The sequence below is a fragment of the Oryzias latipes genome, chromosome 12 (assembly GCF_053564925.1).
Source record: "Oryzias latipes strain Hd-rR chromosome 12, Olatipes_Hd-rR_3.1".
NCBI lineage: Eukaryota > Metazoa > Chordata > Actinopteri > Beloniformes > Adrianichthyidae > Oryzias > Oryzias latipes.
In genome coordinates, this window is record NC_136248.1 from 24618434 (window position 1) to 24645948 (window position 27515).

Sequence of the window (27515 nt, forward strand, 5' to 3'; positions counted from 1 at the left end):
CCACAGCCGTCTGTTAATCAGTGGCCGGATTATGCGCCGTTAAAAATGAAGTTTAGATGAAAGTACACAAACACACGGGTTTTTACAGCTGTATTATTTTTCAAAGAGTGACAGAGAGAAAGTTAGTCCCATATACAAACTGGTAATTCTAAATGATAATCATATGAAAAGGACAAAAAGCTTTGGAATGACGCATGGCTGTCGTCTGCGAGGTTTTCATTTTTCTCTTCAGACAGAACTGGATTTGCAGCATTTTTTAAAAGACAGGTTACAGTGAAACCCATCTAAAAAGATCTGAACATTTAAAGACTTTAAAGAATTCCAGAGCTTTCCGAGAAAAGTGGGTTTTTTGTTTATCTCATGTTAAATAAAAATAATACATTTAAAAGCATTTATTATCAGCCTTTCATAATAAATTACAGAATTTAACATTTTAAACATCCTTAGAAGTGTCAGACGTGACCCCGCAGGGCCGAGGGCCAGCTTTATATTTACTCCTTCACTCGAGGCCGAACCTCTCGAGATTATCTTGGAGGAGTGTGTCCTTCACAGCTTTGAAGACGACCTTGATGTTCTCGGTGTCTGTGGCACAGGTGTAGTGCGTGTAGAGGGGCTTGTGGCGGCCGATGTGCCGATCCACGTACATTTTCAGGATGAACTTTTTGGCCGCCTCTGCGTCGCGTTGAGGTCCTGCAACAGAGGAAGATCAGACTTAGCTGTAGTCCAGGAATGCAGTGGGGAACGTTGAAGATCCATCCTCATCATCTTTTAAGTTAAAATGTTCCCAGTGATCCTTCAATTATGGTGATGCCGTTTTTAGCCAAAATAAAAAAACTTTTCTAGTAACAGTTTCTCTAGAGCAGCAGGAAATCTACGTGCGAGTTGGCGTGGAGCAACCCCGCCCCCCTTCCCCTCCCTGTTCCTGAGAACTAACTGTTGTCATGCTGTCCTGCTAGCTTACAGCCCCTCATTACCCCCAAGCTAACATTGGATTTGCAACAAAAAGGCGAGCAATACTGGAGCTATCCGTTTGTATAGGTATGAGCCAAATTCTAGCTGAGACGAGGAAAACAAAGACGTACGTGGATCTACTGGTCTACAAGTGGATCCATCAGTCTAGTCAAAAAGATAAATAAAAACATATTAGAACATTTTTAACCACTTGTGTTTGCATTTCCTAAAGGTTGAGTTTTTAGATCAAATCTTTAGATAATATTAGAATAATTATACTATTTAAAAAAAAAGCTTATATCAGCAGATTTTGTCAGTTTCTCCTGGAAGTTGAGCAGTTCTGGAATCATCTTATCTGTCTTGGAGCTAAGCAACAATGTGATATTTTTACAGCATTGTTTGATTTACAAAGCCGTTTCTTTCAAGGACTTAAAAAAGAATTTACCAAATTTACAAAAAGATTTACCAGTAAATTCTGGAAAATAGTCAGCCAAGTGAGACGTTGCGATTTTCTCTTCTAGCAAGTCCTTCTTGTTCAGAAAGAGGATGGTGGAGGACTCCTGAAACCACTTGTAGGACATGATGGTCTCGAACAGAGCCAGACTCTCCTTCAGCCGGTTCTGAGAAAGTAGAGAGCGTTGTTAGCGGCGGGCCGGACACAGGCAGAACTTCTGATGAGAAAGGAGAGCCACAACGTACGTCGTCTTTGCTCTCCACCAGGACTTGGTCGTATTCGCTGAGCGCCGCCAAGAACACCACAGAGGTGACGTCCTCGAAACAGTGGATCCATTTTTTCCTCTCGGAGCGCTGGCCGCCCACATCCACCATCCTGTAGACGAGAAACGCTGGCTTTGTCTGGAGTTCTCTCAACCCCTGAAAGACTGTTTAGTGCGGGACTATCTCACAACTTTTTGTTATGTTAACACCAAATAATAAAAACGTGATAAATATGAAGATTTTATGAAGAATATTCATGAACCCACTGTGTTTCCAGTGATTAAAACCTATTGATACAATTTATGAAAAATAAATGGACAAATCATTCAAACGCAATGCATTGTGGTCTATGTTCACCAATCTAGTGAACACTGACGCACACTGGTTTTTCGCTGAGACTTCCAGGGTACTTGATTCTGGAATTGTAGTTTTGGACATCCCGAGAAAATGGTGAATGCCCTTTAAGTGCATCAAGTAGAGAGTAGTGAATGTCTCGGGCAGTGGAGAGCAAAGGATGCAGTGCTGGAGGACAGATCCTCATGGGAGGACAAACCCCTGCATGGGATGTACCACCGGACCATAACTGAAGTGGCTGATATCAAGAAGTCCTAATCCTGGCAGCTCAGGAACAAGCCCTGAGCACCAGAGCGATAGAGGCTCAGATCTACCACACCAGACAAGACCCAAGGTGTAGGCTGTGCAAAGAGGCGCCTGAAACAATCCAGCACATAACTGCAGGGTGTAAGATGCTGGCAGGGATAGCATACATGGAGCGCCACAATCAAGTGGCTGGAATAATATACAGGAACATGTGTGCAGAATATGGACTGGAAACCCCAAGGTCAGCAAATGGGAAACACCTCTGAAGGTGGTAGAGAATGAGAGAGCAAAGATCCTGTGGGACTTCCAGATCCAGACTGATAGGATGGTAATGGCAAAACCAACCAGACATTGTAGTGGTGGATAAAGAACAGAGGAAAGCCGTTGTGGTGGATGTGGAAGGGACTCAGAGAAGAACTGGAGAAAGCCTGGAAAGTGACGGTGACAGTGGTGCCTGTGGTAATTGGAGCACTCGGGGCAGTAACCCCCAGGCTGAATGAGTGGCTACAACAGATCCCTGGAAAGACCTCAGACCTCTCAGTCCAGACAAGCGCAGTGCTAGGAACAGTTAAGATACTGCAGGACCCTCAAGCTCCCAGGCCTCTGGTAGAGGACCCGAGCTTGGAGGAGAAACCACCCGTGGAGGGTGAGAGGGGCGTTTTTTTTATTTATTCATTTATTTATATATAGACCCCTCTGGTTATTCCTAGAACACCTCATTGCCACAGATTCTGCAGCTAAAGCCAGTTTTATTCTTCTATTTAGACATTTGGGTTTATTTATTTATTTTTTGTTTTAAACCCCTGCAGCCTTTCATCCTAAAACTCTGCAGTCGTTCTGCTGACTGAGATGCTAGATTTCTGCCGTTTTCCTAAGAAATAAATATACATGTGACCTGTTTTTATGCAGCAAATGTAAATCAGGTTTTTCAACATTGTTGTTATCTTGCTAATCAGCAACATCCCTACACCCTCAGACTCTTAAAAACAGGAAGAAAGACGCGACAAACGAGCCCAACCGCTTTCAGGAAACACCCTGTGAGGCCATTCTGAAATGAAAGCCTGTGATGTGACAGTCACCTGTCAATCACATGACCACGCATTTGTTAGAAACACAAACTTGTGAGGTCCCTGCACAATTAACATGAGAATTGACTGAAGAAAAGTTGTTTAACATTTTGCCGCTCAGGTAAAAAGAAAGCAGCCTCGTACCTGAAGATGACCTTTGACAGGTCAAAGGGGTACTCTATGATCCCTGTGGTGGCCACCCTGACCCTCAAGATGTCCTGCAGAGTGGGGATGTACTGCGGGCTGCAGATTCTGTCCAAGTCGCTCAGGTAACTGAAAAGTTCACAAAAACCCGTCGTCCTTTATTATCCTGACACACATTTTGCCTGAATTAAAAAGAAAAAGGGTCTAAGGACTGAGTTCATATGAGAAAGGAGATTTATGAAAGGCTTACTATTTGGCAGAGTCTGATATCTGGTACTCTCTCCGTCGTTCGTAGCACTTTTGAACGCCGTGGTCGTTCCAGACTCTCCTAATGGCGTCCACTTGCCAAGACTCCCACATTTCTGTTGTCTGGGTTACATCCAGCTGGCTTAATCTATTTGCATTGTTCTAAAAAGAAAAAACAACACAAGAGACTCAATTAAAACAAAGTTAAAACTTAAGTTTAGTATTTTTCACACAAAACAACAGATTGTTTATAGACTAAATATTAATGAAGAGATTTGGGGATTCATGGTAAGAATAGTGACCAAATAGAGGCTCTTTGTTTTAATATGTACACTAAGCACCCTTTAATTTTCATATTTTCATCCTCATAGGAGCCCCCATGAGGAGCCTGGACGCAACATTTCCTACCTTTCGCCAAGGATTGTGGGTAGAACTACTGTTTCTTTTTGAACCAGAGCGCCCTTCCTGTGTTTGACTGTGACGGGTTGAAACCACATCTACAGGTCCAACGGACACAAGAGTCCGTTCTGGTTGTCTTCTGTTGTTTATTTGTGTATTTTTCGGCTAACGAGCTTTCACTTCTCCACATGCTGTTTTCCAAAAGCAAAACTGAAACTCTGACAAACCTTTAATGACTTTGTGAGTGAGTTGAAGAAGAATCGAGGAATTACAGGGTCATCAATGACAGGTACGTTTTCTGAACGTTTCCCTGTAGCTACTTCCTCATGTCGCACATTCAGCCTCAGGTACTCGCAGCTACTTCCTCTAAAGGTTTTATGAAGAACGCTCTGACTGAAGGTGGAGCTTTGTGCGAGAATCTTAAGGCAGCAAAATAAACTAGATTAGCCTTTTTTAAGCCTTAAATAATCTATAAATTGTTTTGTGTGGTGCTGGTTTTCATTTTATCAAAGGATATTTCCATCTTTAGCTGGATTTGGCTGTTTAAAAATAAAAAAAAAGGAAGCTAAAACTCTAAAGATAAAATCTTTCCCAAACACTAACAGCTCCGCCTGACCCTGGCCGACCTGCGTTCCCCGGCAGACGACTGTTTTCCTGATGTCAGCGATTTTAGAAAACTGCTTTGAAATGAGTCTCAAATGGAAAAAGTAGGAGGCGTCAGATGAGGAAGAGGATGAGTGAGGTTCAGAAGCCACCAACTGCACTGTGGGTCTTCAGAGCAGGAGATGCACAGAGCTGATTATTGGGCATTTTTAGGCTTCCTCCCCAGTTTTTCATTTTCCTTTTTGACTCCTCTCTGAAGCTACCTTCACACCGCCCTCGGCAAAGCGCGTTCAAGCGGCCTTTTCCAATGAAAAGTTGATGTAAACGTGCGTGTATGTGTGTTCCAGGTTTCCGCATTCAAAACTCTCGTGTTCGCGTGTAGCTATGCAAGTTTTGATGACCATTTTTAAGACTATTTACATAACGCATGGTCAAGAACCTTGGTAGTTACGCATGGATTCACTGAATTGCCAACCATTAGATAATCTGATCATGGAAGAGAAATGAATAATTGCGGCGTGTACCCAGCCAGAATTATGACACAACGTCTTCCAAATGTCAGAATAGAGCTGTGAAAGGAAAAGATTCACGACATCTGGACCACTTTGACATTTCGTACCAAACCTCTTCCAACTATAGGTGGCGGACATACTTCTCGTAAACAGTAGAAAAAGAAGAAGCCCCTCCCTGCTTGTCCAGTGTGAATACCATGGGCTAAATGTGCGTTCAAGAACCCGCCTTTAGCACATTACATGCCTGGTGTGAAAGTAGCTATAGAGATCATTCATGAAGACATCTACAGTGAATTCCTGTTTAATCTAAGCTGAGGGAGTCGTAGCAGATGGATGGATTATCTAGGCCTCTTGGCGTTCTTTCAAAAGCAAGTTTCTTACCAACGAGGAAATAGCTCTATTCTGAAATATTACGCTATAATCACACGCAGCTCTAGAAACAGCAGTCTGATGCATTTTGTCGGGGTTTTGTGTCTCTCTACTGTCCCTGTGGAGAACCTCACAATGTTCTGGTCGTCGACGTAGTCAATCTTCAGGGTCCTCATGGCGTCGATCAGCGCCTGGATGGCAGTGACGATGTTCTGGTTCACCAGTCGGATGAAGCCTTTCTTGTCGGCTTCGCTGTAGCCCTTCCCGTGGATGATCCTCATCTGCTTGATGAAGGTGCTCTTCCCGCTCTCACCAGTCCCTGTCGGATGGGACCAAAAGGTGGGAAAAGAAAGTGAGAACCAAGGAAAGGGAGGGGAATTCTATGGCACAGGGGGGGAAAAAAGACTGCAGCTATATGGGATTTTTACAGCAAGATTTTGTCTTGAAGGTGAGTTTTCTTTGTCCCCCAGGCAGGAGATGGCCGTGGGTGTAAATATGGTCGGCCTCTTCCTGTGTGCGCAATGTGGCAGCACATCATTTGTTTCATCTCATTAGTAAAGACATTTCTTTGATTCTGCTGTGCAATGATATCATTTTAAATGTACCTTCATGCCTGTTGGTCCTCTCATCAAAATGCAACAAAAATGATGCACAAAAGTGTGTGTTTACTCTAAGTAAAAAATGACTTAAGTTACTTTTGCGGTAATCCGGACTGCTTTTTGCTCCTGATTGAAAATTATTCTGCATAATTTTAGAATCAAGAGATTCTAAAATTGCTAACCATTAATCTGACCTTTCCTTTCCAGCCGGATAGCGTACTCCTCACAACCCAAGCTGCAGCTGTAAGGACGGCGACCTTTCAATGTAGTCTTTTAGGTGGAATGTCTCATTTTAGACAAAGCCAGCCCTCAAGATTTAATAAAGTGCCCTTTTTTCATGGAGCTTAAAGAAAAACTGCCCTCGTCTCATTTCAGAAGATGCTTACTAATCACTGCAGGTATCTGCACTTTCTGACTGATTTATTCCTCTTTTATGGGCTTTACACAGCTCCTCGCTATCTAGAGATTGCATTTTCAATTTTCTAACTGGTAGAACCGATGAGTACTGTAGTTTCAAGAAAACAAATCACCGTCTCGTCTTTGAGTATGAGGATATGAGGAAATCTACCCAAGTTTCACTTTAATGAGGAAAAGATTATCAAATTGAGTCATCAAAGCAGCAACTATGTGAGGAATCTGAAGAAGCAGTGGCTGTGATGAAGGATCACCACAGCTGAAAAGAAACAACAAAACTTTAGGATCCAACCGCCCCGATACTCAAGCCATTTTCAAACGGGAGCTAAGCTACAAGTGGATTTAAGCAAAAAAGAAAAATCCCCAAACAATTTTTACTTTTATAGTATATCCGCCATGGCCAGATTTGATCTCATTTTTCTTTAAAGAAAATTCCCCCAAAGTTGAACTGCAGAAATATAAAAAAGCTTTAGTTTATGTGGGGAGATCAATAAGATAATTCGCTAACAAACATCAGGTGAAATATTTCTTTTTAATGTTAACTTTGGCTAAATTAGTGATTTAGCTTGTAACAAACAAACTAATAATGAAAACAAAAATAAGATAATATTACTACCTAGATGGCTAACAAATACTTAAGCTATGTTTTTTTATTCAATAAATAAAAATATAGCCTTTAGAATCGTTTAAGTGTGCTATTAAAATGTTAGTACGTATTCTTTTATGAATACTTTCACTTTTCATTAGCTGAATAAGAGTTTTTTTTTTAAATATCACAAGAACAGTAAAGGCATTCATAAACTGAATTGTAAAATAAAAATATTTGGGGGGGGGGGGGGGGGGACTGCAATAATCCCTAATATTGAAATTACCTCATAATATCATCTGAATGTTCAGTTTAAAAGTTTGGTCATTAAAACGCGATTAATTGCCAGGCTGGTTGCAAATTGAAGTTTAAATCATTATTTTACCCTTTGAATGGTAAAACGATTAGCCTGTTAACATTCCAATCCATTATGTCATGTTAGCTTTTTTTGTCCCTCCGTGGCACCTGTAGTAGATGTGTAATCACTCAAAGTGGCTAAATAAACTTTGTTTTTGTTTTTTTAATTATGACTATACTTATAAACTTTTTAACAAATACGCTTAAACTGTTATGTGGCTTTTTTTTTTACAGTTATATACCAAATTACTCAACGATACACTGATTTTAATCACAAGAAGTATTTACATTTTAAAGATAATGAGTTTTTCGAACAACTGTAGCAGCGGCCAGAAATTATGATGTTACATTCTTACCTAAAAGCAGCAGCTTCAGCTCTCTGTGAAGGTCTCTTTTATCACGGCGAAGTTGTCTTTCTATTTCTCTGTGTATTCTCAGCCTCTCCGATGCCTCGCCTGATGTGCAGCACTCGTCCATTTTTGTCAGAGCCGCTTTGTTGTTTGGCCAGGAGTAAAAAAGCGCGCGTGCGGTTACGTTTTTTTAGTGTCGGTTCTGCGAGATAAACTTGAGAGACGGAACAAGTTGGTGACTTTTTAGCCAGTCAGTCATTCTTCCTCATGTGGGATCCAGTTCAGGTGCATTTCACATTCCTCCTGTGCGGGAGGCGGGCACTGGCTGAAAGGTGATGCGATGAAAGCACCTGCATTCTCGCTTCGGAAGCCGTGATTTGATGCCCTCTGTGCCTCAGAGGATCATGGGAAAAAAAATAGCAAACCTTTCAAACGAGCCTTTTCTCAACAAGTTTTGGTGAAACCAGAAAATTGATGTCAACAACCTCAGTGCTTTAGTTAACATTTTTACTTCTAAAACCATTAAAAGTCACTTTTCTTGTTGAACCCCTTAAAGCTTAAACCTGTCCTGTGGGGGAAAAGTAGCAAACAAAAAGAAATACACCCACACAATTACCCTAGCATTGTTTGAGGCATTTGTTGCTCAGATATTTATCAGACAAGTTCAGGTGGAGTCAATCACTCCATGACTCATTACTAAAGACATGTTCAGCAGGATTTCCCTCAAAGGAAAGAATCTTGTATCTCCTTTCTCCTTCTACTTTCTGTATAAACTGCTTTAAAATCAGTTCATTCCTCTTATGTAGTATGGGGATCAAATCCCAGGTGTGACATTGAGCCGTTGGACAAGGCACTCCTCGCAAATGAAGTATTGCTTTCAAAGGCCAACCTTTCTTTTTTCACCGTTTCCGATAGCTTTTTTTTTATGATCAGGCATTTGCTGATCTAGTGTGATTTATGTCTCTGCAGGTGTATCCCTCCTAACTGGCGGACAGGTGGAAGTAGTTCTCTTTTAGGCTTGGGCTTTATGAAGTGTCTGCTGTTGAACTTCCTCCTCAACGTTGACACGCTGTGTTTGCTCCACCTCCTTTTGTGTGACATTTCATGAAACCCTTGTGCTATCCTAGGCACTTTACCATTGGGAGTTGGGTCATCTAGACCCACTAGACAGTGCTCTGAACATTTTTTCTTCAATGATTTGTGATCTTCACTGGTGTCCATGGATTACATGAAATTTTTCCACCTTCATCCACCTTTGTCATGGTAGGGAGAACACTTCAATGTAATGGTGGGGTCATCTAAGATGGCACAAGAGTTAAATCGCCTTGAATCAGGAGCAGATGAAAAAAATGCAGTTTAAAAAAAATTGTATTTATGTTGAAAATAAACTAGACAACAAGCTCCGCTCCATTCTGATGCATCCAAAAAGATCCATGTAAGTTTTTTTCCCCTCATCTGAGCTGGCATCTGGCTCAAAAATGTAAGGTGGGATGGCACTGATGTGGTTCACCATTTTTGTTACACCAGTAAAGCTAGAATGAAGGTGTGAAATGCTGTAAACTAGAAGGAAAGAGTGTAAACAGAGAGCTCTCACCATCGGGGAGGGGAAGGGGGGGTGGGATTGCTCTGCCTCGCCCACAACTCGGATGAGAGTTTCTACTACCAGTCTGCTGAAACTATGTCTGAGGAAAAGGACACAGGATTTTTTATTTTGGCTAAAACAGCATCATCATAATGAAGGGAACACTTTACAATAGATCAAAAGATGATCAGAATGGGACGTTAAAGTGACGAGGGCCGACTAGGAGAAAATATTTTAAACTAATTCTCTAAATCAGTGTTTTTCAACCAGTGTGCCGCGGCACACTAGTGTGCCGTGGGAGATGGCCAAGTGTGCCGTGGGAAATTGCCCTCATTCACTGATCTAAAAACATTTCCCATCTCCAGGATTTTTGCTCTCTGTTCATCCAAACAGGCCCTGATAAAACACTGAGGAGTTGGGAATATAAAAGATCGTAAAATACCTTTTCTTTGCGTTTATTTTATTTTATTAAAGACATTTTGATAAGAATGACGTACCGCGATTCAGCTGCACCTTCGGCTGTATTTTGGAAAAGGGGGGGTTAATCACATGTCATCGGTCTGACCAATCAGAAGTGCTTAAAGTCTTCACTTCCTTGTCCCGATTTAGCTCATAAAGTCGGTCAGTTCTAACAGAAATACCAGCTAAAGCTCGTCTTTAGCGGTGTAGCTTTCCACAGAATCCGGTATCAGACCGTGGAACAAGTGAACAAAACAATAAAGCTCCGAAAACCGATCTTCGGCCGTTTTATGCACTACATTTCCCATGATGCATTGGGTTGTGAGAGTGACACGCGCAAAAGGAGATCTGTTGTTAAACGTCTTGAAACTAACGAACACACAAACTGTTTTTAAATCTTCTAACTTAACTTTTATTGCATCTTTTAGAAAAAAAACAGCTGCAGTTTCCAGCTTTTTCTGTAACAATTATCTCAAAAATGCATGTGAGATTGTGGAGGGGCTGTAGATCAATACAGACTGAGTTTCTCCTTTTTTTTTAATTTTTGGCTGCTGGTGTGCCGCGGGATTTTTTTTAAGGTTAAAGTGTGCCGTGGCTCAGAAAAGGTTGAAAAACACTGCTCTAAATATGTAAATTTTCATAAAATAGCTTTTTTCCAGATTCTCAGACTTTTTAAAGGTTACTTGGATATCATGAAATACTCAAAGAATATTTATATCTTCTTTTTCTGCCTATTACAAGAAACCCTTTTAGGGTCTGTCCTCTAGAAAATAATGCTGTCTTTTTTGTTGCTACACTTTTTTTGTCCATACAGGATTAAAAAATGTGAAGCTTCTGCAGCAGACGGATGAATCCCAGCAGAGGTTTTGATGAAAACCCACCTCTGGGTCGGCGGATGAGGCAGCCGGAAAGAAACACCGGACTTGAAAAACTGTCAGTTTATTACAGCTGATTTGTAAACAGTGAAAACCTTAAAAAAATTGCCACAGGCCTTATTTATGCATCTGCATCAAACCCCAGCAGTGACATAAACTGTGTTCATAAATTAAACAGTGCCAAGTAGAGGGGAAAAATGGTAGCACTGTAGCTTTGCCCTTTTTACTGGTTCTGTGCAAAAAAATCCCCTTTATCAGCATCTTTTTAGAATCGCAGAGCGCTAGATTATCCCCTTAAATTATATGAAAGTTTCTTCTGATGCGAACAAGAGACAGTTATGTACAAATTTACATCTTAAAATAACTTTTCTATTGTAGAAAAGGATTTCTAGTCACATAAAAAGGATTAACCGTACAAGAAATGAAAACATGGAAGAACTGAATTCAAAAATTAAACAAATGTATTAATGTGTGGATTTTTTTTTACAGTAGAAAGCAAAATAAAGTTTAAAAAAAATGAGCACAAGATGAATTGATGTTAAGCCGCCTCCTGCTCCTGAAAGGCTGACGGGGTTGATGTGCTGCACTGCAGTTGCTCTGGATTCACTTCCACCGTTTCCCTGAAGGAAAGATCCTCAAAGCGATCGGAGGCCAAAATAAACCACCTCCCTCCCTCCCTGTGTGCATTTTCTGCTCCCATCCGTCCACAAAGTGCTCCGTTGATTTGTTTGACTGCTCAGCGATGAGGCATTTTTCTTTTTCTGATGTTCTAACAAAACAAAGATATGCATCAGCGGCAGCGGTGTGTTGATGGGGCGCTCTGAAGCTTCTGAATTTTCCCGCTTTGGGTCATAAGGAGGCGCCGCAGACTCCCTCCGACCGCATGGAGAGGATTTAGTCCCCTCTCCAAAGTTGCCTTTACACCAAGTTGTGGTCCTCCAGGTTGCCCTGCAAGATGTGGTGCTTCACGGCGCAGAAGACAAAGCGAATGTTTTCCGTGTCCGTGGCACATGTGAAGTGGGAGTAAATGAGTTTATCTGGATTAATACGGACAAACATGCTCAAGATGAAGTCTTTTCCTGCTTCCACGTCCTGCTGAGGGCCTGGTGGGAAAAAGGCAGATTATGCTCCGTTTCCAAACACGATTCACTCAGATGATGTCAGAGCAGCAGGTCAAAATATCTGTTTGACCTCAAATTTACAGCTTTTTTTAAAAATTTAAAAAAAATATATTTTCAAACATGTCCTACCATCATATTCAGGAAAGTAGTCGGCCAAATGTGAGTGCATGATCTTTTCCTCCAGCAGATCGATCTTGTTGAGGAACAAGATAATGGAGGAGTACTGGAACCATTGGTAGCTTATGATCGTCTGGAACAAAGCCATGCTCTCCTCCATTCGGTTCTTAAAAAAAGAAAACACAAAAAAAGGGGGGAAAAAATGATTTAAACATAAAAATAAAAAAAAGACGTGTGTGTGTGAGAGGAAATTTAGTAGCCTGCAATCCCTGGAAGAGAGCGAGCCTTGCTGAGAGGTGATCTTTGTTTAAGAGAGTGATTAAAGAGCTCCCCCCACAGGTGCATGATGGGCGCTACCGCAAAGACTGAAATGTGAGCAGAAAGCTTCGGAGAGGAACGTCAGGCTGGACTCTGAAAATCTGGGTCATCGTTTCTGGCTTTAAACAAAGCAAACACTGTGTCTTTGTGTCCCTGGCTGCTATTTGGATCCCCCCCCCCCACCCCCCCTCGTCTGGCAGCTCGGCTCGCTCTCATTTCGTACGCAGCATCCTACCTCGGTGGAGGACTCGGCCAGAACCTCATCGTACTCGGACAGCGCCACCAAGAACATGATGGAGGTCACGTTCTCGAAGCAGTGGATCCATTTCCTCCTCTCTGAACGCTGGCCGCCCACATCCACCATCCTGCAGCCAAAAGGAAACGGCGAGGAAAGGAATCACCGAACATTGCAGTAAAACTGAATATTCTCATGACAAGACTGAATCCAATTCTGTTCAGAAAAACGACTTCTTTTTTGTCAGTTTGCTTAGTTTCTTGGCTTTGATGCTATAATCAAGACAAAGGTATGAATACAATTCAAACAGTCAAAGAGGAGGTCAAATTTAAAGATTTTTAAGAACACTTTAAATCTCTTAAGGCGGTATTTATAAAGCAAATAAAAAAGAAAGAGTTTCTTCCTCTACACTTGCCTGTCTGGCCCCCCCCCCATTGTGCCAAGTTTAAACTGTTCCGTTTCCTTCATAAGGAGTAATCCGTATTTGCACATTCCCGTCTTCCTGCACCAACAAGCTAATGAACTAGCTGGAGTCCCACTGCGATGAAAACTGTGTTTTTAACATGTTCTTGGGAGATTTTTCTCATGATGGTGGAAATTTATGTACGACGGAGTATTAGGGCCACCAAAAAAAAAAAATTAGAGCCACCAAAAAAAAAAAAAAAAAGTAAAATTACGAGATTTTATCTCGTAAATTTAGGAGATAAAAACTCGTAAATTTACGACTTTTTATCTCATACATTTACGACTTAAAATCTCATAAATTTACGAGAAAAAAGTCGTAGATTAAGGAAAAAACACCGAAGTTGTCCGTTTATCGGAACCTAGCTTGAAGATGAAATATGTGGAGCCTTTTGTGAAGCTTCATTTCCGGATTATTATAGGTTTAAAACAAAGAGATTCTGAACCTTTTGGCGACTCAAAATCAGATTATTTTCCGTGTAGCAGTCTTTCCGGGGTTCAGTGTCAGTAAAGCGGAGTTTAATATGTAAAATAAGGAGCTCAGAGACACGTTTGGGTGTAGACAATCGCTGCAGCCTTTATTCTCCTTTTCATTCACATTTTCTGAAGTTCATTTGTCTCATTACGTCATGAACCTGTCATCCCAACACCAATGCGGAAGTAAACAGTCTTACAAACGCCCCCTCCTGCAGATGAAATGTCCCGTTTCAGCATAAAACAATAAAGAGGAATGAAAATAGTGTTTTATATTAGCTTTGGAACGTTGAAAATGCCAAAAAAAAGTGCTCCTCCTTTTGTGTGACGGAAGCGTCACACAGACGTAGAGTCTTGTCTTTGGTGAAGAAAGGATTCAAGCGAACAGCTGCAGGGACACCGACGACGGCTTCATCGGGCTGCAGAGATCCTGCAAACCAACCATCAATAAATAAAACTTTAATGAATCGTAAATCAAACAAATGACCTTCCAGACATTTGGAACGTTATCAATAAACATTCAGCTCACCTGTTCAACAAAGTTTAGTCGGTCTGCTCTGCTGCTGCACGGCGTTCACCTGCTGCTCTGTATGCTAACTTCCACTGTAATCTCCTAAAATTACGACTTTTTTTCTCCTAAATTTACGAGTTTTTATCTCCTAAATTTACGAGTTTTTATCTCCTAAATTTACGAGATAAAATCTCGTAATTTTACTTTTTTTTTTTTTTGGTGGCTCTAATTTTTTTTTTTTTTGGTGGCCCTAATACTCCGTCGTATTTATGAAGCAAATGCAGACTAAAATTCTTTTTCTCCGTATGTCTTTATTCAAATTGTTGTCGTGTAGGACCAGACAAAAATGCTGTTGGAAAAGACACGTAGGAGTGATGTAGGTGCTGTAAGCCAGCTGGAGAGAGTGGAAATAGGTGGATGATGGGAAATGAGGGTGGGTTTACTCCGGGCCAACTCGGAGGCAAATTTCTAATGAACTCTTGCTGCTCTGCAGAAACTATGTCCTAGAAAACGACAGTTCCTTTTTTTTTAATATTGGCTAAAAATGGCATCATCATGGTTAGGAGACCACTTTTATTTTGGAAACACTTTTACAAAGATCAAAGAATGATTGAAGTGGGAATTTAAAGAATTCAGTTCGCTAGAAATGTTTTTTTTTTTTAGTGACAGGATGTTGCATGGTGTTGATGAGAAACAATTTAGTCCACGCCCACCCTGAGTTTCCGTCATTCCAGATTTACTTTTGATCCTAAAATATTCTGCTGTGGAAGTTGTTAAAAAAAAGTTACTGTAAAAACAAAGTTTTAAAATATTACAAATATTCAGATGTAATGCACATCATTTAAAACTATCTATATACCCAGGCTGTGTCCCACTAAAGTGGGGTAGCCTAGACAGGTCACACATTCTTACCTCCCTCCATCTCTTCCCCAAACCCTCCTCCTTCGGTGTGTGTGTGTGTGTGTGACTGGTCTAATCATTTAAAACTATATTTAAGGAAAAAAAATTGTTTCTTTTTTTCATTTTCTATTCCGTTTTATGCCTTTCGGGGTCATGGGGCTGCTGGAGCCTATCCCGGCCACTTGTGGGCGAAGGCAGGGGACCCCCTGGACAGTTCGCCAGTCTGTCACAGGGTAGGTCCCAGGGTCTGTCGCATAAAAATTGTTTCATTAAAAAAAAAAAAAAATTGGTTTACAAATAGTTAAAACCTTTATTTAAAAATCGGAAAAAAAATAAAACCATCAGCTGAAAAGAGTTTCTGTAAAAATGGGTCTTAAGAAAGGCTTCAAATTGGCAGTTATGCCAATTTAAATAATTTATCTTTTAAATGTTTTTGTGACTGAGAAAGAAAATGCATCTATATAAATATTCTGCAAACATGCCAGGATCAACAAGATACCCATTTCATCTTTTGTCGCCAATCAGAAATAAGGTAATTAAAAAAAAAAAAAGACAAAAATAGCAGAAACTGATTGCAAATTCTTTTCAAAATTCAGCCCATGCAGGCAATAGTCTGATCATTTAAACAATCCTGCAATGAAATGATTGGAATTTTGAACAGTATGAACCAACCAAACACAGGTGTGCTCACCTGAACAGCGCACTCTTCAGGTCAAAGGGGTACTCTATAACACCGGAGGTGGGAACTCTGACCCTCAGGATATCTTGCTGGTTCGGGAGATAAGCAGCATCCGTAATTCGGTCCAGATCATTCAGATAACTAACAAGACGGGAATTTAAAAAAAAAAAAAAGCATTTAAAATAGAATAAAAGATTTAAGTCTTTAATTATCTATAATTACTAAAAGTGTAAATATATCAATAGCCTTAAAAGGGAAAAGGTAACTGAACTTTTATTGCAGCGTTCTGACTGCAATAAAAGCAAAGCTGAATACTATTTGACAATCTCTGAGAAGTTATTGGGCTGTTTACACTCACTACTTAGCTGAGTCAGAGAGCTGGTATTCCCTCTTCCGAGCGTGACATTCCTGAATTCCCGGGTCACTCCACAGGCTCTTCAAGGCAGCGGCTTGAGGGTTTGTTAAGGTGGTGACCCTTTCCACGTCCACTCCCCGGAGCATGCTGGCATTCGCCTGAACACATGAAATGCAGACTCAGCTGTAGAGCCGCGACGCAGTCATGCTACAAGAAAGCAAAACCGCCTCGACGTCGTGGCTTTTCAAGACGCCTCCCAGCATATTCCTGGAGTTTTGTGTCTAGAACATTAAAGTGGAAACGTCTGTTTACTGCAGCTGCTGTTATCTGGACATTTGGCAGCATCCCTGTTAAACATTTGCAGGGAAGATGAGAGCAGCTGGCTTTCCTCCTCTGCGGCGCCGCTGCTGCAGCTAGCTTTGATAAACACAGGTTTGCCCGTTGTAAAGGAACAGAAGCAACTGATTACACAACTGTTGATCTCCCCGGAAGTAAAACTGACACACAACTGTTAGTTGGGTCATTTATCTGACCACAATGTAGAAGTAGTAAAGTTAAGAAAAGCTAGCTTCCTGTTATTGTTCATTTTAAATCATCAAGCCAAAATAATCTCAATGAATGCAGATTTGTTTCGGCTTTTTCTACCTTCATCTCTGTCATTTTGTTTTAACATATGACAACTGGAAGTCTCACTAAGAAACTCCAGCTGCTCTCATTCAGAAACTAAAGTGATCTTGTTTGGAGCGTCTCAGTCCCCCGTTGGAATGCGCACGCCAAACTGCAGAGTGGAGTTGGTTCCGCCCACCTTAGCAAAGTGCTGGCAACAGCAAAGCCAAGTTTGAAGCTAGGGACCACTTACCTGCCAATCAAAAACAATGACTGTCTGTCAGGGCTTGTTGTTGCTTGTGGTGTTTTCTTTAGGTGTGGTGAAACTCATTCTCAAGAATTTGGGGGAGGAGAACGACCAGCTCGATTCCTGCTAATCCGACTGGTTTGAAGGGAGGTTTTTAAAGGAATATTGATACGAGTTTTTTTTTTCTTAGGTTGGCAAATGTTGCACACATAATCTATAAGATCAGGGTGTTATTGCACTTTCAATCGGAACCATTAACTGTATATAAGATCTGGACTTAGTCACCCCCGTCACATTCAAAACAGGAAGTAGCCACTGGTCCCAAGAAGCCAAAAATCCTTCTACAGAGAAGAAACAGCTATTAGTCAGTCATTGTACTTGTCAGAATGACCATTCTGGCTTTGCTAGCTTTTCTTTACACACTCTTGCTAATCTCAGTATCTTTTTTCTGGAGTGCTGGTTCAAGTCATAAACTAACCAATCAGATGCCTTAATAAAACTATGTCAAACATTTTAAATGTTTGACATAGTTTCTCTCTTTTAAGTGGAAAGGGCGTGGTCCTCCAACAAGCTCACTCCTGATTAACCAGAGCGGTTTCAATAGAAATGATCAACCCAACATACTCAGACTAGTTACCGCTTACCGAGGAATTCTGGTTCCAACAATGCGGAGTCTGCATTGTAAAAAAAACAACAGGCGCAGAATTAACCTCATTCTGTTGGAACTGGACGTTTCTGTGGGTGAAGTCGCACTCGCTCTGTCCAGTTCTCATATACAGTCAGTGAATTCAATGGTTTAAATCATCGTTGAGTTATAGTTAGTGATTAGAGGCCTGTCACAAACAATACTGCAATAAAAAATGAAAGCAACTATAGATAAACTGTTATTTTAGTTCTGTTCGTGGAGGTTTTGAGTTCCCCGTTCTAAAATAATTTTATTTTAGGAGGCTTTGAAACTGGAACTTAAAAGATTTAGTAAAAACATTATCCAATTAAGAAGAAAAGAAAAAAAACTAAATCAACCCAAAACTTTCAATGAGGTCCCAAATAAATGTCAGAACTATCACCATTATTGTGCGTTTGTATTTTTTCACAAGTTAAGAAAAACAAAAATATAATGGCCTTTTCTTTCTGCTGTCAGAGAACCACCCAGGAAATTTGTCAAAATGAGAAAACCATCAATCAAATTAGTTAACTAATTAAAAAAAAGCAGAAATTCCCATGTTTTACACACATCTGGCTTTCATCAAAACCTGAAGCTCTACCTATCGAAACCTTAAAACACTTGGAACCTGTAATGTAGGTGATTCATGAACTTGTGCTTGGATGTGGCAGGTGCTGAATCCTGGGCGATTAAAGGGGAATTCTCCGTCTCTTTACAAGCATTCAGTTTGCCAACGAGTATGGTTGAAAGAGACAAGCTCGTCCGTACACAGACACAACACTCTGGCAGCTGGATTGCAAAACGAACCATGCTTACAAATGAACAGAAGTGCTTCACCCACGGTGAACTGCAACACGCAGCCAAGCAGAATGAGTAAACCTTGCAAGTGCTCCTGTGTGACGGTATGTGGTAAAACGTCTTTCTCAATCTGTCTGAGTGAAGCAACAAGGAAGAGAAGCGGCTCTGTGGCGTACCTCGTTGTGCTCATACTTGTAGGGGATCTGCAGCTTGTCCATGGCCTGGATCATGGCCTGCATGGCAGTTAAAATGTTCTGGAACACAAGTTTGGTGAAGCATCTTCTATCTTCTTCAGAGTAGCCCCGACCGTGAATGATCCTCATCTGTTTAATGAAAGTGCTCTTCCCGCTTTCACCAGTTCCTGAAAAACAAACAGATGAATATCATCTCACACACCCTCAAAAACAGCTGCAAATGAAAATGTCATAGCATCTGGCAACAATTCAAATGTCAATATTTGAAAACACGTCTTCTTAAATATTTTTGTCCCTAAGGGACGTCACCTACATAACTCCTCTTCTGTTTGCAAGACATTGCCAGGAAGACTCATTTTCTGTTTGTTTGTCCCTAAGAGGTTTGACAGGGAGGATCCTCTTCTATTCATCTGTCCTTTCGGGGTTTTACAGGGAGGCTCCTCTTCTTTTCTCAAGCAGTCATTGACAAAGAAGAAGAGGGGCAATGAGGAACACTCCTTTTCTGGTGAATTGCCCCAGATAAGGTTACAGGGAATGCTTTTCTTTTCTTCACTACTCCCTTACAGGTCTCTTCTGACTGCAGGTTTCAATGACATGCCCCTCCCTTAAGTTTAGCTAAATGCTCCAGAACCTTTTTCATCTTTTTTTTAACCTTAAACCTTGTACATTGGAAGTTTTGTAATTTTATAAGGAATACTGTATCTAATATGGAAATTTTGAGTTTTTTGAGGTGGGAATGTTGTTTAGGAAATGTTTACTACATCCTATCAAGTCCAAAGCCGTATGTTTTCTCAGTCATGAAGTCAGCAGCTCCAACTTTTAATAACGTCTTCCAGAAACTTCCAGCATCCCTGTCAAATTGATGATTCAATTTCAATTCAAAAGTTCTCCACTAATAAAAATAGACTATTTCAATATTCATCTTTTCCCCCTAATTTATTCACCAAAGTCAATTTTATTTGGTTGTGAAACTATTTCTGTATTAATATTGATATAACCTGAACAAAAGTGTAATTATCATCACCAATACAGATCTAAACTAAATAGTCCTTTTATTTAAAGGAAAGAGCAGTTTCTGTATTTTCACAAAGTCCCAACTGTAGGTTAAATCATCTGTATGAAACATTTGGACTACAAGGCACATAGCAGTCACTGGTGTTCTGGTATCTTATCATCTCTCACTGGACCTCCTCAAAAAGCTCAGCAGTTAAAAAAAAATTAAAAAAGCTTTCATATTTGAATTGGTTTTTAAACATTTTTGACTGACCTTTAAGCACCGTGTAGCACTTAAAATCAGTTCAAGGTAACGAAGTAAGGAGCACAACATTATAATGAGCACAGTGGATTTTTGAGAAAATTTTAAGATTTTAAGTGCACCTCATGGTCAAAGAAATACATGGTACAACCAATCAGAAGAAACTCTGTGCCAGATAAAACAGCTTTTTACAAACAGAAAGAAACCAAAAGTATAAATGTTAACCTTCCTCCACCAGTTCAACTTGCTTGCACATACTTTCCCTCTTTCCCACACTATGTTAGGTTAACCCCTGTGCCATCTTAGATGACCCCACCCTTACATGGACGTGTTCTTCCTACCATGACAAAGGTGGATAAAGGTGGAAAGATTTCATGTAATCCATGGACACCAGTGAGGTTCACACATCATTGAAGAAAAAACGTTCAGCGCACTGTCTAGTAGGGTTGTGCCGATGGACGGATCGTCCATCGTGATGGGTGACTGACATCCCGATGGAGAAACCACCATCGTGATGCCACGCCCCCGCCACGTTGCGAGTGGACCCCATAAGCCGCGGTTACATGTACAAAATATCTTGATGGGATCAATGGTCGGATTAGAATCCAACCGTGTACATGGGCCCAGAAAAATATTTTCAGAATATAAAAACGTTCACTAAGGTCACACTTTCCGTCGGAATAAATCATTCGCACATGCGCAGCAGGGTTTGAAAACCGGAAGGATATAAATTCCGCCGAGCGGCTTTTTTTTTTCAAACTTTATTGAATGTAACGATTTAATACAAAACGATGTTAAACAGCGCCGAGCGGCTATATACATTGACATGTCAGCTCGGTAATATACGAGACGATCTTCTAAACGTGCTTTTAATAATGTTACGGTTATTATGAAACACCTGTTTGCTCATCATTTGAATTTTAATCCGTGTGGTCAGTGCTTTTTCTGAACGGAGCCAGGATTAGCAGTATGCTAACACGGGCTAACAACATTAGCTTTGGGTGGTGCTGCATGCTGGCTGCACGTTAAACATGTAAGAATAACATCAGCCTTTATTTTAGTCGGGACACGACTGGAAACACAAATCAACGTGATTGTTTGAATGTTTTTTTTTAAAGGACTGAGCGACATTTCTGCTTTGAAGCTCAAACCGCTGTGTGTGTGCTGACGATCCGAGCTGTGCTCAGACACACACTTTTAGACCCGGTTCTGAGTTCGGTAGCTAGTACCCCTAGAGCTGCGGGACGGATCGCAGTCTTAAATCTCCCACACATACCGCTTATGTACCCCCCCCCCCCCCTCCCCCTAAAACACAAAGCTGTAAATCCGCACTCCGCCGGTCCACTTCGCTAGTTAAGTGCGGGAGCGGACCACTTCTTTTCTATTTTGTTTGTTACTTTTTTTGTTAAAGTCACTTCCCTCAGTTTATACTGGATCATCGCGGATGAGTCATTAGTTGGGATATAAAATGAAAAAAGCAAAATCACGAATAGCAGTTATATAAGAACAAAAAATGTAAAAATACCCCCCCACACGATGTCATCGTCCATCCCGATGGTTGACAGCAAACATCGTCAACTGCCAATTTAAGGGACATCGCCCAACCCTACTGTCTAGTGGGTCTAGATGACCCAACTCCCATTGATAAAGTGCCTAGGATAGCACAAGGGTTAAATTGTTACCCCTAAACCTTCCTTCCCACTGGCCTCTGCAACGTGCGTTCAAGCAACCATTTACAATGAAAGGTCTATGTAAACGTGCGTTTCGAGCTTCCCCATTCGAAACTCACATTCACGTATAGCTACGCACATTTTTAAAGATCTTCAGGCTTGATGTACGAAATACAAACTTTGACCAATCAGGGACTCAAATTTGGTAGTGGCGTATGGATGCCGCCCCTTTTAACTCACAAAAGTGCCAACCGACAAACGAATAATTGCAGTTTGTGTCCTGCCAAAATTCTATGTCACCAAGTCTTTCATATTTCTGTATTGAGCTGTGCAAGAAAAAGCAAGATTCACAAGATTTGCATCACTTCGACATTTTGAGCCAAGCCTCTTCCAACTAACATGCCTGTGAACAATTGCAAGAACAAGAAGCCCCTCCCTACTTGTTAAATCTGAACAGCAAGAGCTAAGTTTAGCACATTCTTGAACATGGATCACATACCTGTTAGAAACATTTATGTACTTCATCCTACACCTTCTTCAACTCTGCTCCCTGTGACATCAGTGTTCCTCTTGAGTTTCTCTCCTTCACACACAACTGACCTTCATTTCTCTCCCATCTCAGACTCTTTCTCTAGATCTTTCTTCATCTGCTCTCTGCTCCCACTACAGAGCACAATGTCATCTGCAAACATCATGATCCACATTTAAGACCTATATCTTTGACATTACGAAAGACGCACTCTAAATGCGTTATGAGTATTGTCCAACACATGTTTGAAAATATCCTCAAATCAGCAGATATTTAACATTGAGCATCTTTTGTACTGAGCCAAAAGAAAAAAATAATTCAACTTGTTTTATTCATAAAGCAACAATTTCACAAATGAAATAGTTTTAAGCTGCTTCACAAAAAGCAAGAAACATTTTATTTATTTATGTTTTTACTCTCCAGGGGCCTCATTTATAAACGTTGCGTACGCACAAAAGAAGGCGTACGCCACTCTCTACGCAATAGTTGAGATTTATAAAAAGCAAACTTGACGGGAAACTGTGCGGTCCTTCACGCAAGCTCTGACCCAGGCGTACGCACAAAAACGGATGAAATGAGAAACGGCGACACCGTCGGCAGATGGAAGAAACACGTGAAAGTGACAATCCTGCCTCTCAGAAATAACATGAAGACTTCACAAAGCAAGTCTTACAATTAACAGCTACACGAACACCCGTTTGATCGATCAGCAGTGAAACAAAAAAAAAAAAATCAAACGCAAATTACAACAGAAATTCAAATGAACACTTATTTGCAGAAAGAAAAGTGAAATATGTTCTGCAATATTGGCATGTTGTGCAATTCATCCTCATAAATAATATAGTTAACAGAACGAAATAATGTACAAAACTGATATTCTCGTCAATGTGTCCATCTGGCGGATCAGATATAGGTGCAATCAGACAGACAGATGGATAGATAGAGAGAGATGCATTAATTGTCCACTAGGGAAAGTTGTTTTCTTAGTAAAACATTTCTTCATAAGCTACAGAATTATGGTATTCATGCATATGCCTTTAGTTTGTTTTATTTTTGATAAAACAATGTATGGCGCATGTCTCAACCATTCAGAAAGCAACAAGAAATTACATCTGCGCTGATCAATTTCCCATTTCCACGTCGATTATTACCGACATCTGCAGCTTGTCAGATGTAATTAAATGGAGGGAAATAAAATGCCCCATCACAATGCGTAATGACGCACAATGGCTGATCTTGCGCTCTTAGAAGATGTGGCAAATGGAAGAATTCGGAGTGAACGCATCTTTAGACAGCAAGAAGACGTGCTGGCAAACGAGGACGACTGGCTTATGAGCCGGTTCCGACTTCCTCGAGCCGTCCTGTTGGACCACTGCGGGCTTTTGGGGGTGTGTCACCCGGTGCGTCCCCCTGCGCCTGAGTCACCACTCCACTAAGGGATTCCCCAAATCTTGCCGCTTGTCTCTCATCAAGAGGGGTCAGCTCCGGTGTCCCCCCCCTGTGGCAGACACACTTTGGCGATGCAGTGCCAGACGTTTTTTTGCCTCGACTTTGATGTCCGACCAATTCTTTTTTATTTCGGCCACGGTCCGAGGTTGTGAGGCTACAGCATTAACGGCGTCTGCCACCGTTTGCCACTCACGTGCCTTTTTGGCATTAGTAATGCCCACACTGTGCCCTCCAAACAACACTTTTCTCCTCTTTTCCACCTCGCCAACGATAACTTCTACTTCACATTGAGTGAAGTTACGTTTTTTTTCATTTCCTCTCCGTGTTTGCCATGGTTTCGCAATCAATGAATATTCATTTGTGGGCGTTTCGCGGACTATTTATGGGCAACTATGGGCGTGTCATGAGGCCGCAAAAGCTGCGCTGCATTTAGAATTGGTTGTGATTTATTAAGAGAAAGATGCGTAGGATGTGCGTGCGCACGGTTTTATAAATCCGAATATTTCTGTGCGTACGCACATCCTATGTTTCATCCGTACGCCACTTCTGACGCAAATCCTACGCAAAGTTTTATAAATGAGGCCCCTGGAGTCTTGAGAAACGCGCTTTAATGTTAGAAATTACCAGAAGAGGGCACTGGTAGGTGAAGCACGGGGGTATAAATGTGGAGAGAGACCATGAAGAAGAGTTGGTGACTCTGAAAGTACGTCGGAGAAAAACCGAAGAATAAAACCGAACAGATTGAACCCACAGAATATCCCAAATTATATTTTATGTCTGTAGATAAATACAGACATTACACACGCTATGTCAATTCAATTTCTATACGCTATCTGGCAGGTTCTCAAAACACGACTTCAGAGGAAAATACATTCTTTCAGATCACAGAACGTCAACCACCTGCACCTGAAGGTTGTACACCTATGAGATGGAACATTTCTTCAAATATAAAGTCTGTTCCCTAAAAAGAAATGCCCTGTAGAAGCCCATTATTTCCAAAGACCTTCTAGGTTAACCCGATATATATACTACAAATGTTTAGTATCAGCAAATATTTCCAAACTGTATTGCCAAGAAAAACAAACTATTTACTTAAAATTCAACTAAGTTTACCTTCCTGTAATAAAATACTAAATACGTTTTTGAGTAGGTATGTAGTAAAACATTGGAATTAGATTCTATGACGATCTTTAGCTTCCTATGTTTTTGGTCTTGTTTAAAACCTCACCTTATTTTCACTTCTGCGATGGCAGCAAGAAAAGGCCAAAGTGCTTTTGAGTCTACATGAATCCATAAAATACCTCAAGAGAACCAGAAAAATAAATACTTTTCACTGGATGTTAGACCATTAAAGACCCACTCCAATGAAAATCATGTTGTTGGTGTTTTTAACATATTTTTGTGGCGTTTTTCTCATTCTGGAGGACATGTATGGAGAAAATTCAGATTAAAACTCCCTTTCTGAGTATTTCTTTATTCAAGTTGCTGTGAAACAAGAGCAGACGAAAAAATCCTGTTGGAAAATGTTGAAGCAATGACGTAGGTGCCACAGTCAATGGGCCACAAGCTCCTTGCTTCAACTGCAACATTTTAACTAACGAATTAATATACAGGGTCAAGTATGTCTGTCATGCTAAATAATTTATGCTAACAATTTACTTTTTTTTTTAATGAACAACACCTTGAAGTCCCTCTACGATCATCTTTTGATCTATTGCAGGGGTTGTCAAAGTTTTTGTAGCGGGGGGCCAAATTAAGAACTCGACATTAGACTGGGGGCCAATTTTGGTGAAAAAAAATGGATAAACAGAAAAAGTTGTTTCTAAAAACTTTAATGACCAAGTGTCATTTGTACAGTTAACCAGTGTCCTCCAGATGTTTTCCCAGTTGCGGTCAGAGGTTGCTGCCCGCAGATCTTCTACTCCCCTAGTAATTGTATCATTTGACAGACTTATTTCTTCAAACTTTTTCTTTTGCTCTGGACAAACAATGTCAGCTACTTTCAGCAAACATTCTTTTTACAAACTCCCCGTCACTAAAGGGCTTGCTACGCCGGGCCGTTTGCAAAGCCAAAACATAGCTAGCTTCTGTCACAGCGTAACCTTTGTGCTATCTTAGATGACCCCACCCTTACATTGACGTGTTATCCCTACCATGACAAAGGTGGATAAAGGTGGAAAGATTTCATGTAATCCATGGACACCAGTGAAGATCACAAATCATTGAAGAAAAAAGGTTCAGCGCACTGTCTAGTGGGTCTAGATGACCCAACTCCCAATGTTAAAGTGCCTAGGATAGCACAAGGGTTAACTGGATTTAGCAGTTTTTGTAAACGTTTAGTGTGCAGAATAGCCTAGTTGTAGTTGTTGGAGCATATTGTTGCGCTCCTCGCCGGTAAATTTGTCATAGATTTTTATGATTTGTAACATAGTGACAGTTTTTATTGAATTCTTTGAGCACTGCATTTACCTGCTTGCAAATAAGGCACATGACTTTATATTCCCGCGGGCCGCCATTGGCCCCCGGGTCACGCTTTGAGAACCCCTGATCTATTGTGAAAGCGTTCCCAGTGGACTTTTAATTAAGATTATGGCGTTTTCAGCCAAAATGTAAAAACATTTTTAAAAAACCTGTGTCGTTTTCCAGGACATAGTTTCTGCAGAGTGGTAGTAGTTCTTTTGAAATTCACCTGTGTGACTCCATGTCGGCATGGGGTAAGCCTGCCCTGACTTCCCATCATTCCTTTGTATACACACTCTCTCCCTCTAGCTTACAGCCCTCACACTCCCATCCTAACATTACCAGTCCTATAAATAAAATTAAAAAAGGCGATAGAGCAGTTCAGATATGCAGCAATATCAGAGCAATCAAGCCAGACTGTTTTGAGCCAATGCCAGCTCAGACGAAGAAATCAAAGACATACGAGGATTGATTTGTCTACAACTAGCAGATGCATCAGAATGAAGCACAGCGGGAAGGTGTAACAAGCTTTTTCGAACAGCATTTTTTTTCGTCTGCTCCTGATTCACAGGAGAAATACTCAGAAGAAGCGCGATTTAATTTCAAATTTCTTCTTATATGTCATCAGAAAATGCTAAAAAACATGTTACAAACGCCAAAAACACGACTATCGTGTGAGCAGGTCTTTAATAATAAGCCGTTTTAGCTAGTTTTGCTAGTCAACCGTCATTTGTTTACCTAGAAGTTAACTAATGGTTTGGAACTTTTTTTTTTACAAGCAAAAAATAAATATAACTTCGACAGACGGTTCATTATCAGCAGTAAAATGTATGCACGTGCAAGAAAACCAGCTATTTAATTTCTTTAGTCAACATTTCACAGATAATAAGTGGCGTATTTTTTTCTTTTTTTGCATTATTCCGTGATTCGGAGTCCTGAATACTCCCTCTGGCACCGGCAATTTATAATATCACCACACGTCTGGGAGACGGACAGCAGATTTAGCTCCTCACCGAGCAGAAGGAGCTTGTACTCCCGCCGGGAATCCCTCTTGTCCCGCCGGAGCTGCTTCTCAATCTCGTCGTTGATCCTGCGAGCCTCTTTGGCCTCCGGGCTGAGGCAGCAAGCCCCCACGGGGCTCAGAGTCATTACTCCGGGATACAACTCAACCTTTCAGGGCAGGGGGGAAAAAAATAGAAGAAAAAAAAAAAGCCCGCACGGTGATATAATCCTAAAAATTTGAAATCAGCGGGTTAGGATTAAACCCAAACGTAAATCCAAGAACGTGTCAGAGCAGCACTCAGCGTTTAGAGAGCAATTTAAGCCGTTTGCATTAAGCAGTTCCTCTTTAGTAGTAAAGAGGAAACTCACACTTTTCTGCAAGTCTTGTTCTTACTACCCTAACGGCGGAGCTCCGGGTGTTGCTCTGAATATGGCGAAGATTTTTGTCTTTTTGGGATAAAATGCCGAACTTCCCGGTACCCTCCTCAGCCTCAGCGGATCCAGTTGTCAGTGTTGGATGAAAACCAGCAGCGCACCATGTGACGGAGGCCTGTGCCGGGAAACCGCGCGGGCTTGCTTTATTGCATTATGGGAACATATTTCCGGTGTAACCGAGGTTCTCACGGATGCATGAGGCTA

At 41.0% G+C, this 27515-nt stretch overlaps 2 protein-coding genes across 4 annotated transcripts; both read right to left on the bottom strand.

The window, feature by feature from the left end:
* Window positions 1-77: 77 nt before the first annotated feature.
* LOC101168134 (guanine nucleotide-binding protein subunit alpha-11) lies at window positions 78-8405 on the bottom strand. The gene is made up of 7 exons (XM_004074559.5): window positions 7921-8405; window positions 5743-5927; window positions 3730-3887; window positions 3480-3608; window positions 1651-1780; window positions 1418-1571; window positions 78-690 (listed from the first exon to the last, which is right to left on the bottom strand). Exons 1-7 carry the CDS (start codon window positions 8039-8041, stop codon window positions 500-502), a joined length of 1068 nt encoding a protein of 355 aa, XP_004074607.1. The 5' UTR covers window positions 8042-8405; the 3' UTR covers window positions 78-499.
* Window positions 8406-10878: 2473 nt separating this feature from the next.
* LOC101167719 (guanine nucleotide-binding protein G(q) subunit alpha) lies at window positions 10879-27449 on the bottom strand. Of its 3 annotated transcripts, none has more exons than XM_078956152.1 (8): window positions 27246-27449; window positions 26888-27105; window positions 18494-18678; window positions 16006-16160; window positions 15660-15788; window positions 12622-12751; window positions 12081-12234; window positions 10879-11933 (listed from the first exon to the last, which is right to left on the bottom strand). In XM_078956152.1, exons 2-8 carry the CDS (start codon window positions 27021-27023, stop codon window positions 11749-11751), a joined length of 1074 nt encoding a protein of 357 aa, XP_078812278.1. In that variant the 5' UTR covers window positions 27024-27105; window positions 27246-27449; the 3' UTR covers window positions 10879-11748. The 3 variants fall into 3 exon arrangements, with proteins under 3 accessions (XP_078812278.1, XP_078812279.1, XP_020563225.1); XM_078956153.1 differs by having other exon boundaries at window positions 26888-27044; window positions 27246-27428; XM_020707566.3 differs by lacking the exons at window positions 26888-27105; window positions 27246-27449 and adding an exon at window positions 18825-19047.
* Window positions 27450-27515: the final 66 nt, after the last annotated feature.